Below are 13,876 nucleotides of genomic sequence, written 5' to 3' on the forward strand. Positions count from 1 at the left end.
AAATTAGTGACTATGAGAAATATATTCTGAACCCAAATCTATAACCTTTTGTTTATATCATTGTTTCTCTATCAGTTTTTGGGTTATGATTGACGTGTGTGTGTGTGTGTGTGTGTGTGTGTGTGTGGCTTCAACTCAAGGCCTATGCACTTTCCCTGAGCTTATGTGCTTAATCTTAGTGCTCTGCCATTTGAGCCATGGTCTCACTTCCAACTTTTTGATATTTAATTGGAGATAAGAGTCTCATAGACTTGATTGCTTGGGCTGGCTTCTAACAGAAATTCTCAGATCTCAGGATTCTGGCACTGGATTTATGGGTAGCATTTTATAGTCTAAAATAAATGACTTTGATATTTCTTGAATTATATTATTCTATTTTGCTATTCTTTATTCTATATTCACATCCAGTTTTAGGTTGAAATTAAATAGGATTTCCCTTCTTTTCCAACATGCCTAGGATTTTTGTACTTCTATTGTTTTTGGTGGTGGTGGTGAGGGCTTTGAATTAAGGGCTTTGTGCTTGCCTGTTGCCCACCACTTGAGCTATGCCCCGCCATTCTTCATTTTTCAAATAGAGTCTTGCTCTTGCCAACCTACATAGCAATCCTTCTATTTATGGCCCCTGGGTAGCTGGGATGACAGCATATCATCTTGTCCAGCTTCTTATTGATTAGGGTCAGCCAGTTTTCACCCAGGCTGATTTATTATTACAATCATCTCAGTCTCTGTCTCCCAAGTAATTAGGGTTGCAGGTATGAGCCATTGTTCTCAGCTAGGATTTATACAGTCTTTTGCTTGCTCAGCAAGCACTCTACCACTTGAGCCATGTTTCCGGCCCTGGTTTTTGCTGATTCATTTCGAGTTGGAGTCTAGGGAATTTTGCCACTTGAGCTGGCCATTAATTAAGATACTACAGATCTCTGCCTTCTGAGTAGCTAGAATTAGATGGATGAGCTACACAGCTTCTGCTGACTTTCCTTTTTGAATTATAACTACGTTGAGTATGTAAGGAGCTATAGGCTCAATTTCATACAATTTTTGTGTGTGAAGATGATAAGCTCATTTATTTTAATGACAGCATAAAATCTCAAGAAATATTAGAGGAATTACTATTAGTTTTCAAAGTCTCAGTTGCCATACTTTTATAATATCATGAGAAATATTCAAAGGTATTGTTACTAGGTATTAATAAATCAATTGTATATTTGTAACAGTAACTAGTATTAGTCATTAAATTGCCAACTTTGGAACAAAATTTTGATAATTCTACACCATGAATGTGACTGGAGGATATGCTAAATAAAATAATCTAGATAGAAAAAGACAAATTACTTATGTCTTTATATATACAGCATACCTAGTGGCAATATCCTAGTATATATATTATGATTTAATCATCCTTACCAATTATTTGTTACTTGTGTATTTTTTTAATGAAAGCAGCTGGTAGGGAATGAGAGTATTCTTCATGTCATTCTATGGTTTATTTGCAGGAACAGGAACAGTGAATATGCAAAGAAACAAATATGCCACAAATAGGAACTTTTCAATGCTGAGAATATCAAGGCTAAAGAAATTCAAGAGATGGAAGATTCTTAACAGATTCCATATTCTCCTTGGTTTTGTGTTTTTTTAAATATTTAGATGGTCACTGATCAGTTTTGTTGCACTATACATTGTAACAATCCATCTTCATCTTTAAGTCAAAGCTATTTTCTTGCTTGATTTTGTTGTTTTGAGGTTGAAATATGAAATTGTACTCTTGAGCTTAATGTGACTTGAAAGTATATAGTAAAAACTAGAAGTTTGTGGGAAAACCAATATACAATTCATTGACATCTCATTAATGTGCACAGAAAGCATAAGCATCCCATTTGATATATGGTAAGATTGCTGACAAAACATCATGATTGTGAAAATACAGCCCAGTGAGGTGCTAACACGTCGCCTGTCCCAGATCAAGAGAATCGCTTAAAACTGAAGCCACCATTCAAAACAAAGAGAATGTCCTGGAAGTTGATGAGACACCAGGTCAATATGTTACTTCAGCTGACTCTAGCATAAGACATACAGGAGCTATGGTCCTGAAAATTAACTTTCTGGATGAAGATAGTTTATTAGTTGGCAGTTAAGAAATTCAGCATGCATTTTCCCAAAGCTCAGGTTAGGGTGATAAAGCAATTGAGCCTTTGAACACTTAAAGAAAGGTGGAGGTGAAATGAAATAGCCATTCAAAACAGCAAATAATTAATTGAGTCTCTTTGTTAACAGGCAGGAGGTCAAGTACACATAGCCACAGCAGTGATGCAGTCTGCATTCTAAACAGCTGAGTCTTTGACTTCAAAGTGATTAGGTTAGACATTAGGAACTGATTAAAATGAGAGTTTTAACTTAGAAAGGGTAGTGAGATAGTATGAAAAATACTATATTAAACTATGTTCACCTAACTTATTTTAGTTACCTTTCTTTGACTCTTTTCTTAAAACTATACTCTGTGTTTGTTCAAAACCTGTAACTAATAATTCTAAAGTAGGTTTTTGGCTATGATTAGATCACTGTAATTACACATAAAGAGACTTCTCTGTATTAAAAGTTAATAATATATGTTATAGAAACATTAGAATTAGCCACATTTTCATCATAGGAATCCTCTGAATATTGTATTTGACTCTTTTAAACCTAGGGTTATAAGGATTTATAGAAATGTAACTTTAAAAGACAATCATTGAATGACAACTCCTTTGTACAACTACTTAGAGATAATAGAAATATTTATAAAGAGAAGCCAGTGAGAAAAAAGACAGTATATTCAAAAAAATGCCCTGCCATGTATGACCCAGAACATTATCATAGAAAATAATTTAAAACAGAGAGCCGAAAGCAAACTTCCATATTCTTACTTGACTATTAATATCTGAGTATAGGTGTCTGAAATGTACAGGGTGGGTGGGGCCGAAGGAAATCTTTGGGAAGAAGAATTGAAAGAGACCTAGAACATTTCTTGAGTTGTGCTGTAAAGACATGAAGGGAGGAATCTACATGCCAGGGAACAGCCTGGAGGGATGGTTATTGTGCTGGGGAAAACAAAAGCAGATGGCAGCAGGGAGAAAGAGCTGATAAAGGGTGGGAGAGATGCAGTATGCACCAGTTAGAATTTGGGGCTGTATGTTTTAAAATGAAGCTGGCTCAGAGGATTTTTGCAGGAAGTATTTACGTGATTTTATTAAAGTTCTCTCAAATAGGGTTAAATTACTTAAAAGTTTCCAAGGGAATTCCATCCTGCTGTATAAGTCAAAAGCATCTATCCAAATGGTCATTCCATAGCATTGTGCCTTTGCCTATAACCACTCAAGTGTAGAATAGACCCCTGCATACATACTTCATAGTAGATAAGATTGTTCTTAATGGTGACGTTTGTGCTCATGTCTTTTGGCAAAGTGTCCATGCTAAAGCAACATGAAATTCCTACATTTCAACCACTCTGATGAAGAATTGTGGGTGGTGAGCATATGCTTCTGAAAATCTGCTTTTATTTAAGTCAAAACCTCCTTTTACATTGAACTCGCGGGCAAAACTGGTTAGAAACAATTTCACTTGCCTCTACTTAGCCTAGGTTTACTCTCATGTGGGGAGGGTGGTATTTGAGGATTACAATGGATTTTATTATTACTCTGGTGTCATTAAGCTTTAGCTGTGGGAACATGAGGGAACCAGGGACACTTCACTTCCATAGTCATGGACTTTTGGTTTGGAGGGAAACTGTTGACCACATTTGAGCTTCTGGTGATGTCGGAGTCTGTGAAATGAACACATTGTAAAACATTTAACATGACAGCCGTAGATATTATTCTCTGGGTGTGTGCACAGAATAATAGAAGAGTGATTCTGAGAAAACATAGGTGAGCCTTCTCACATTACAGCATCTTACAGCCTAGAATCAAAGCAGCTTCATATGGATACCATTGTATGTCTTGTTTTTAAGCAGATACCCACTAATCTGGAATAAAGTTGTATGAATTGGAAAAAAGAAGTAGTCAAAGTTTGTATATTTTTGTTTATTTATTTATTATTTTTGCAATTTGTTTAGGGCTTCCATGTTTTCCTCAACCAGCCTGGACTCATTGCTGTAATAGCAACATTCCTCTCTCTCTTTTTTTTATTGTGATAGAAATACTTGGAAAAATTTTATTAAGTAAGCCAGGCCCAAAGAAACATAGGTCCCATGGTTTCCCTTATTTGCAATTACTAGTATATGTCTGAGATAAGCAGAAACGGTCAGATAATGTTGATATTAGGCGAACTGAACCCCAAGATAAGGACTCAAATGTTTTTTCTTTCTTGTGATTGTTTCTAACATATTTATAAAATGATTTTTTTTGTAGCTTTGTATGTCCCTCCCCCACGGTATAACCCCTGTTTTCACTGTAGCTGATGTTGGTATAATTTGTGGAGGGGAAGGGAAAAAAACCCAACTTGTTTAAATAAGGATATAGGTGGACTCATTGCAACAATTAGATGTATAAGATGTTATGTCGAAAAACGAACTTTACACCATTGGATGGGGGGGGGGGTGGTAGGAGGGGGGGAGATGGGAAGGGGTTGGAAGGGGAAATAAAGGAGGAGGCAACAATGCTTGATAAGAAATGTACTCATTACCTTGCCCAGGTAAAAGTTTGTATAATTTAAAGAATGAGCAAAGGAATACATTTGACAAATAGCTGTCTGAACATATTTAATATTTTTATTTTAAATAGATGCTTCTGGCGGGGCAAACAAAGAGAGGGGGACTCACTACTGGAGGAAGGGAAAGTGAGCAAATACAGTCATTATGTTTGATGTACATTATATTAAAAAGAAACTACATAACTTGTGGGTAGAGATTGGGTGGAGGAAGATGAGGGAGAAGAATGGAAGGGGTAACACTGATGAAAATGTATTGTACTCATAGCCTGGCTTCTGGAATTGAAACCCTTTTGTACATCTATGCAATAAAAAAATAAGTTAATGCTTTTAAGAAGATATACTTGGACACGTACTGTTTACAGCAAATAAAAATGGAAAGAAGCTAGCCATGCGAAATGCTGCTTCACAGGCTGAGATATAACCATGATTTCTAGAAAAGAATTTCTTTGGCATTCTATAACTAGAATACTGACAACTGGGAATATTTTCCTAGCTATATTAAGACACAATTGACAAAAATTAACTATTCTTCTAGAGTACAATATAATGATTTAGTATACATGAAGATGCTAAAATGATTAGCTTAAGGTAATGAACATATATATATATATATATATAACATCACATACCTAATTTTTGTCATTAAAGAATTTAAGACCTACTCTCTTTTCAGTTTCAAAGGATTCAGTACATTATTTGTATTATACTCACCGTGCTATAAAAGAGATTTCCAAACTCCTTTCTTATTGAAACTTGGCATCCTTGGATTAACATCTTCCCATTTCTCCTCTCCCTGACAACCTTGGGAAGCCAACATCCCACTCTGTATAATGTGGAATATTTTGCTCTCCTCACTTTCTTACAAAGAATAAACTGTTAGTCAGATGCCAGGATTCACTATAATTTTTTATATAATTTTTATATAATTCTAGTACTCATGTGGTTAAGACCTAAGGATTGTAGTTCAAAGCCAGCTGGGGAAGCAAAGTCAATGAGATTCTCCAGTTATAACCAGCATAAAAGCTGAACTAGAAATATGGCTCAAGTGGTAAAGCACCAGCTGTGAGCAGAAAAAGCTAGTGGCATCCTTGGGGGGCGGGGAGGGGGGGAAGTTGAGGAGGGAGGGGGAGGGGAATACCTTTGCTAAAGTAAGCTGACAAGGGGAAAGGTCATCACAGGACTGTGAATGAAGTCAGCATGAGTAAGCCTTTTCTAATTCTGAGGCTTTGATAAATGACTAAAACCTGAAAGTAGCAATTCCCAGGGTCTTCTGCCTCCAAGTGAAGGCCTTAGGGGTTTGTACTTTCTCTACTGAATCCATAGGTACCACATTCTTCAAATTCACCTGTCTGTCTCTCTCATCACTGTTCTGTGGCTGTATAGCTTGCTTTATCCTAATAAGCTGATGTATAGTTTCTCATAGATTTTTATAAACTTCTCACCTGAATTTTTGTCATTCTCAACTTACTTCCTTTTACAAAGATGATGCATTATATTATCTAGCTATGTTTTCAACACACAATCAGTTATTGTTATTGTAGTAACTACATTGTTATTGTAGTAACAGTAAATAAAATACAAAGAAAAGGTTTCAGCTAACTTATCAACTAGAGCTATATAGGCAACTGTCAAGCTGAGCAAGCAAATGATAATTTTGTGACTAGTTGTAATTGATTTTGTGCAATTCCCAAACCTCACGAAGACACTTGCTGACACTCTTCAGTTTGCTATTGAGAACATGCAGTTGACATTTTCAAGGGAGAAAATCATGTTTAGTTATTCAGACCTGAGAACTCTTCTGCAAAACAATAATACTATGTTTTAAAAATTAATAAGTTCAACAAGGTTAGCACCAAAATGAGTTCAATATACCTCGTATTCTACTTATTGTTCTCCTAAGTGTTCTAAGATCTACACTATGACCTTTCTCCAAAAGAGGGAGCATTTAGAGAAGTTTGGATCCTACCAGTGCAGTCTTCCCTCTCTCCATATTTTTGCCTCACTTGTTCTTGCTGGGAAACCTTGAATCTAATAGCATAGCTGAGACATTAATAATGCATGTCACCAAAGTCTCTAGAGAGCATGTTAATCCATGGATATGTATAGTGGAAAAAGAAAATGGGATGGGTTCAAATTCTCAGATCATAACAATAATATATGCAAAAATATATCTTTATTTTGCAACACTATTAAGTTTAAGTTTTTCCATTGCAAGGAAGATCTTTTTGTTGCAATCCAGAATAAACATAAGCAATTCTGGAGTCAATTTAAGCCAATGTATTAAGTCTGTGCATTATCTGTATACTATATGTATTCATTTATATACAACCTAGCTTATACAATGATGTACAATTATAATTACATTTAATACCTGAAAATTGTAGAGTTCCATGTTTGAGATGCTCAAGTTAATATTGATGGAAATGAATTTAGGATTATACTAACTTTCTTATCTTTTCATAGTTAAGTGCAATTATTGTTTAGATTTGGAAACTCGATTACCAATTATTACAGCCATGTTTCATCCCAGAAGTTAGTCAGAATATACATTTAATTGATTTTTACATACTCAAGGCTGACTTACTATTAAGACTGGTTGTCATGGTTTGCTTATTAAAGCGTTCCTAATCATAGTAAAATTAGAAAAAAATACATTTCATTAAAAAGTCTTTATAAATCAGTTTTATTTTTTAAAGTTTATGCTTTCATACTGCTATATATTACTCATATCACACCATGCTTCTGGATTTCTAGAACTCCACAAACTCAGTTAACCTCAGGCACTACTTGTTTTTAGTATGTACTCCTCGGATCCCATGGAGTTCTTCATGCAAGATTGTGGGTCCAGGGTTATTTTATTCAAGAAAAATAAGAAATTGGATTCTTTTTTATGTGAAAACTCTTCTTTGTGTGGTCAGCCCATGATTTATGTTTAAAAATGTACAGACAAGTCATGCCATGCCTAGGTTTTTAATGGCTGCCTCCCCTTTTTTGGACCCAGGATCAGATCTTCTGTCTTTACAAGTGAGAACTAGGTTGGTGGTTAATTCATTTACAGTCAGCAGAGGTAATAGTGACACTGGTTACATATCACTGCAGTGGGGACATTGGCAGTTTATGGGACCCCATCCATCACAGTCACCCAGTGAGCAACTTAGGATGTGAAGAATAAGCAAGATTAAAAGTAGTAGAGAAAGGGCAAATTATGAACAAAAGGTGTTTTCACTTTATCTATATAAAAATATGTCAAATCCTGGTAATATTTCCATAATTTAAAAGCGAAAGGAGGGAAGTTATCATTTGATTTGATCTTTCATGACTGCTTTTTGTACACTTTTTATTCCATTATTTTTTGTTACAAAATAGAAAAACTTGCACTATTAAGTAATATTATTTATGGCCTTTTAAAAATTTTCCTTTTGGTTGGTCCTGGGGCTTGAACTCAGGGCCTGGGTACTCTCCCTGAACTTTTGTGTTCAAGCATAGTGCCTTACCACTTGTGCCACAGCTCCACTTCCAGATTTGTTGGTGGTTAATAGAAGATAAGCATCTCACAAACTTTACTGTCCAGGCTGGCTCTAAGCTGCAATCTTTAGATCTCAGCCTCATGAGCAACATTATGGTATGAGCCACTAGCAGCTGGCTTATTTATAGCATTTAAAAATTAAGTACGGCTTAGTGCTTGATTATCCTTTAAGACAGTGAAAAGTAGCCTGTCTAATATAATGCATCCAAAAATATTTATTAATTTTTATCTCATTAATATGCATCAAAATTTGAAACTCTGGGACTGGAGGTATAGGAAGGAAGGAAGGAAGGAAGGAAGGAAGTCTTCATTGGGATATATGGAGTACAATTAGAGTTCAATAAATGGTGGTACTTTGGAGAAATCAGTTCTTAGACTGTGGCTAAAGAAAGTTCTAATACAGAGATTATTTCTATGGTAATCTGGGACAATCCTGAACTATATAAATATACCCAATTCACAAAGAGAGGTTTTAAGATTTCACAATAAGTAGAAGACTGCCTAGACCCAGTGTAAAGGTATCCCACCCAGAATGGGAGATCAGGCGAAGATGTGTTGGAAACACCTCATTACTCCACCACAAAATGGTAGTATCTCAGTGTTATAGTCAGGGTAAATATTACCACATAAGTATCCTCAAATCAGCCTCCTGTGTAGTTAGGATTGCAGTTGTAATCATGAGACTTAAGACTTGCTGTGTTTGACTGTCAGCAAGTAAATGTAAACATCTTATGAAGATAGAAAATAAAATTCAAAAAAATATTGAGCATCATCTTTCCGTTCACTGGTAGCTCTCATGCTTGTAATCCTAGTTATTCAGGAGATTGAAATCAGAGGTTCAAGGCCATTCCAAGCAAAAATGTCCATGAGACTTCCTTTTCAAAATAACCATCAAAGAAATAGATCTGGAGGCACAGATTAAGTGATGTGAACAAGATGAACAAGTTAGTTAAGCTTTCTTGTGAAGCCCTGAGTTCAAACCCTGGTACCACTAGAGAAGGAGAGTGGAAGGGAAGAAAGGAAGGGTAGAGGGGAGGGAAGGGAAATTTTGTGGCATCTACTTTAGACCTCTTTCCTTGCCCCTCAACTTTTCTTATGGGGAACATGTTCTGCCTTATCATATACATCCAGGCTTCTTGTCCAACCTCTGGAGAAACTGAGCTTGATTAAATTATGAAAACCATATAATTACAAATTTAAATGCAAATTTGTGTATTTATTGGACAGCACACAATGTTTTCCTAAAGTAAGGCCTAATCTTTCATTTCTCATTCTTCACATGTTCTAGGAGCTAGGCAAGTGGCCAAAAAAATTAAGACAAAAAGAAGTTTAATAACTTTTATGATACAAATCTATCATAACTCTTTAACTTGTTATACTTACATCAAAGTAACGTATTCAACAACAGCCTAATGATTAAAATATAGATTTTAAACAGTAATGAAATTAATGTTAGCAATAGATTTTTTCATTTTGAATGATTTGATTAGATTCAGGAGTTTAACATTGCATTAAAATTTATTCATATGACTAATTATATAGATAGTTTGCTTTATATATTCTGTTTTGCTTCATAACCTTAAAATACAATTTATTTAAAAATAAGGTACTTCTCTGGCATCTCCAAGACATCAATATTGTTGGCAAACTTTACCACATATATAGGATTGCTTTTTTATGGTATATAATTAGTGTAAATTCTACCTCAGATTTTAGGTGGGAACTGGTAATTAACTCCACTCTTATTTTTGTTTTGGAATATTTCTTCTTAGGTAATGTCATATGACATACAGTTGTCATGTGCTAATGATTGTAATAACCAAAAAACACCTGAGGATAAAAATCTTTAACATTCACAGACTCTTTACCCCATCTGTTTTAGATTCTTCTTCATCTTTCTAATAAAGTTGGATGCACATTTTTCTTTGTGCAATTAAAGATGTGAAGTTATAGAACAAATACTTTCTGACTTTTAATCCATACTTTTGGTTGATATTCCTGTATCATTACATTTTGCATACTTTCATAGTTGCCTCATTGAGATAAATTCCTAGAAGTTTAAATTGATATGTTAAAAAGAATATAAAATGTAGGCAACATTACAGAAAGGAATTTCTTACTACACTGTTTATATAGAGATAACCACATTCCTAAACCCTTGATAATGTTCTATGTTTATTAATGTTAACAAATTATCCTATTCATTAAATTTGCAATTCTTTGGTGACCGCTGAATCTGAATATTTGTTTTATGCATTATTATATTTATACAGAGATGGGAAAACATTTTCTACGTGGTCTAAACTTTTTTCCTGCATGGAGGCCCTAAATAGCCTTTATGTGCCCAAGCCTCTCACTTTAGCTATAGTTAATGATATTAGAGTTGTTGAAATAAAACGTTTACTCAATTCAATGAAGAGGAGAGAACATTCAAAACTCTGATCAAATTTCCCTTTAAGGTAAAGAATATCAAGAAACAAGCTTGTGGCAAAACTTTGAAACTCATTGTCACAAGTAGATGCAACTGTATATTATAAAGATAATATTGTAGAACATAGAGATATATTTTAGACCATAAATCTTACTGAAACTGTTCCTTGATATAGGAAATTCTTAATATTTTTGATCTTTTCCATTTGTGTGTATTGACATTCTTTAAGAAAAGCAGTATAATCTAAAATGTGACAAATTTAAAATATTTTGTCCATAATTTTCAAGTACATATTAAATTACCATTTATAAGATTGCTACAGGACCTGTTTTGGTTTTGGTTTTTGTTTTTTTGCTACGTGGGGTTTGTTAAGGCAAAAAGTTTAAAATCTGATTGGGAGGAAATTGGCAAATTAAGATAATTATACATTGCTGAATCATACTGTATCTCCATTTCTAGCAGCTTACAATGAGCTCTGATCTCACACATTTGCTTTGTTGGGTGTTACAGTTCAAGCTCCATCATGAGTTTGCTCTCAGACTGTTGACGGGGCCTACATACACCCTGAAAATTTTACCGAAATTCCTGAGAACTTTACTGACTGCTGGCCTGACCTGGTTTCCTCATCTTGGGAATTTCTTCCACAGATCTACTCAGGACAGAATGAAATATCCAGGAGATGAACTTAAGTGAAACAGGAAGGAAGTTTTAGGGAAGAGATATTGAAGATAAGGGAGAGGAAGAGGAAAATCCCAAAGTGGATTGTAAAATCTGTTTAACATCCTTATCTCAAAAGAGAAATGCCATCACTTTCACACATTCCACTGACCTCACAGATCAATCCTACTTCAATATGGGAAATAAACACACTGGCTTAGAGCAGATAGTGTTTCTTCTAGTAAAAATTTATTATCAAGTGAATTAAAATAAACTATCTTTTTAAAACTATATCAATCCTGTCAAATTCTTTGAACTGTCAGTAATGCTCTGTTTTCTGCATAATTTAAATCAAACCCTTCTGTTAATTTTAAATAATGTAAACTTAAGAATGTTATTTCTTAAAAGTCTATTCTCATGTGTGAATACTTTTTCCAATAAAGTGATTATGTTTACTAGCAACAAAAATGTAGCAATCAATGACATGTCTTGGTAATAAACTTATTTGTCCCTCTATATGTATTGTTTCGGTTAAGTTTAGTAAGGGTTCTTTTCTTGCAGAGAATTCAAAAGAGAATTATCTGCAGAGATACTATCACTTGTAACCTAAGTAGGATTGATTTCATGTTGTGAGTGTAGAGAGTTCTATAATGATGTTAATATAATCTAATTTGTTATAATATTCCTTTTTTATTTTCTTAAAACAACAAGAACATATCTGATTTCATAACCTTTCCTTCTCATTCTAGGTCTCCTAAAAACCCAGAACAGAAAATCATTAAGAGAGTGATTGCTCTTGAAGGAGATATTATAAGGTAAGCATCTAAACTGTTCTTCTTTGCTTCATTTTAAATATCTATGTTTAAAATATCTATATAATGGGAAAAGAACAAACAAATGTAGCAGTGGTACTCACTGGGCACTCTGTTGAAAATGAACTATGCAAATTGTGGGTGGGAATAGGAGGAACAAACTGGAAGACAGCAAGGGAAAAGGTGACATTGTCCAAAAGGAAATGCACTCTTTGGCTGAGTTCTGTCACTGTAACCCCTTTATTTCTTTAGCATTTTTAAATAAAAATAATAAATAATAAAAATAGTAAAATAAAAATGAATAATAAAAATAATGAAAAATTAAAATTTATATTTTAAATGTTATTTTATTGTAAAGATGCTGTACAGAGGGTTTACAGTTACATGAGTAAGGTAATGAGTATATTACCCCCTCCTTTGTTGTTCTCCCACTATCCCTTCCCTCCCCTATTATCCAAAAATCTGTATTTTGAATTTAGTTTTAAATTGTGTTATTTGGACAGTACATCTCCAATGATGTTAAGGCTTCAGTCACATTCTTTATGAATAGGTGTATCTTTAGTGAATATCATTAGCCATTTAAGAGGTAAGGCAAGCATCAACTTACTGATAAATTGTAATAATTGTACAATTACTCATAAACATAAAGTATAAGAAAAAAGAGTACTAATTAAACTAACATTAACCTCATCATTTCTTCCAACATCTGGTTCAATCACTCTTTTTCAGATACTAACATTGGCAGGGCTAATTTAAGATTATGATATCAAAGTCCACTTTAGAAAAATTGGAGAGTTGGGTATTGGTAGCTCATGCCTGGCATCCTAGCTACTCAGAAGGCTGAGATCTAAGAATCATTGTTCAAAGACAACTCCAAGAGGAGAGTCCTTGAGACTGAGTGTTCAGCCTTAAAGAATAATGTTCAGGGACAGCACTAAGATCCTGAATTCAAGCACTAGGATTGGCATACACACACATGTAAGAAATTCTCAAACTGTCTATATATTCATATTCCATCATGTACAGTACAGTTTTTCACATCACTTACAATATTTATGTTAACTAATAATTAAAATATTGTGAATATTTTCATTATCACAATCATAGTACATGTGAAATAGGATCCTAGTGTGTTTTTATTTGCCTTTTTCTGAAACCTAATGGTATTGTGAATATTTTCATGTACTTTTCAAACATTCCTGTTTATCTTCTTTGGTAGTTTATTTTCAAATTATTTCCTGGTTGTCTATGGTTGTTTATATTTGAGATATAAGAGGGCATTTGCTCTGATTCTTTTAGTGAAGAAGCATATGTATAAAATTGTAACATTAGTCAGGAATAAATATATTTGTCTAAAGGAGTTATTTGCAATTTCCTATGGAATATGTATCTTAAACTGGAAGGACCCAATATCTTTTTTATTCTTTTTTTTTATTGTGAAAATACCATACAGAGGGGTTACAATTACATGGGCAAGGTAATGAGTACATTTCTTATCAAGCATTCTTGCCTCTTCCTTTGTTTCCCCTTCCCATCCCATCCCATTTTATCCCTCCCCCAAACCCTTCCCCCCCACACCCCCGGCAAAGTAGTAAAATTCGTTTTTCGATAAAATGATTTGTACATCTCATTGTTGCAATGGGTCTACTTGTATCCCGATTTAAATGTTTTGTTTTTTCCCTTCCCCTCCACAAATTATACCAACATCAAATACAGTGAAAGCAGGGGTTATACCGTGGGGGAGGGACATACAAAGCAACAAAGAAA

At 34.3% G+C, this 13,876-nt stretch overlaps 1 protein-coding gene across 2 annotated transcripts in view; it reads left to right on the forward strand.

Annotated features, from left to right (window-relative positions):
- Positions 1-13,876, forward strand: part of Immp2l (inner mitochondrial membrane peptidase subunit 2) — an 863,335-nt gene that overhangs the window by 557,793 nt on the left and 291,666 nt on the right. For both annotated transcript variants that reach the window (XM_013024067.1, XM_013024066.1), the window contains one exon: positions 12,047-12,112. In XM_013024067.1, coding sequence (XP_012879521.1) covers positions 12,047-12,112 — 66 coding nt within the window. The remainder of the gene's footprint in view (positions 1-12,046; positions 12,113-13,876) is intronic.

Source organism: Dipodomys ordii, unplaced genomic scaffold, assembly GCF_000151885.1.
Source record: "Dipodomys ordii isolate 6190 unplaced genomic scaffold, Dord_2.0 Scaffold72, whole genome shotgun sequence".
Taxonomy (NCBI): Eukaryota; Metazoa; Chordata; class Mammalia; order Rodentia; family Heteromyidae; genus Dipodomys; species Dipodomys ordii.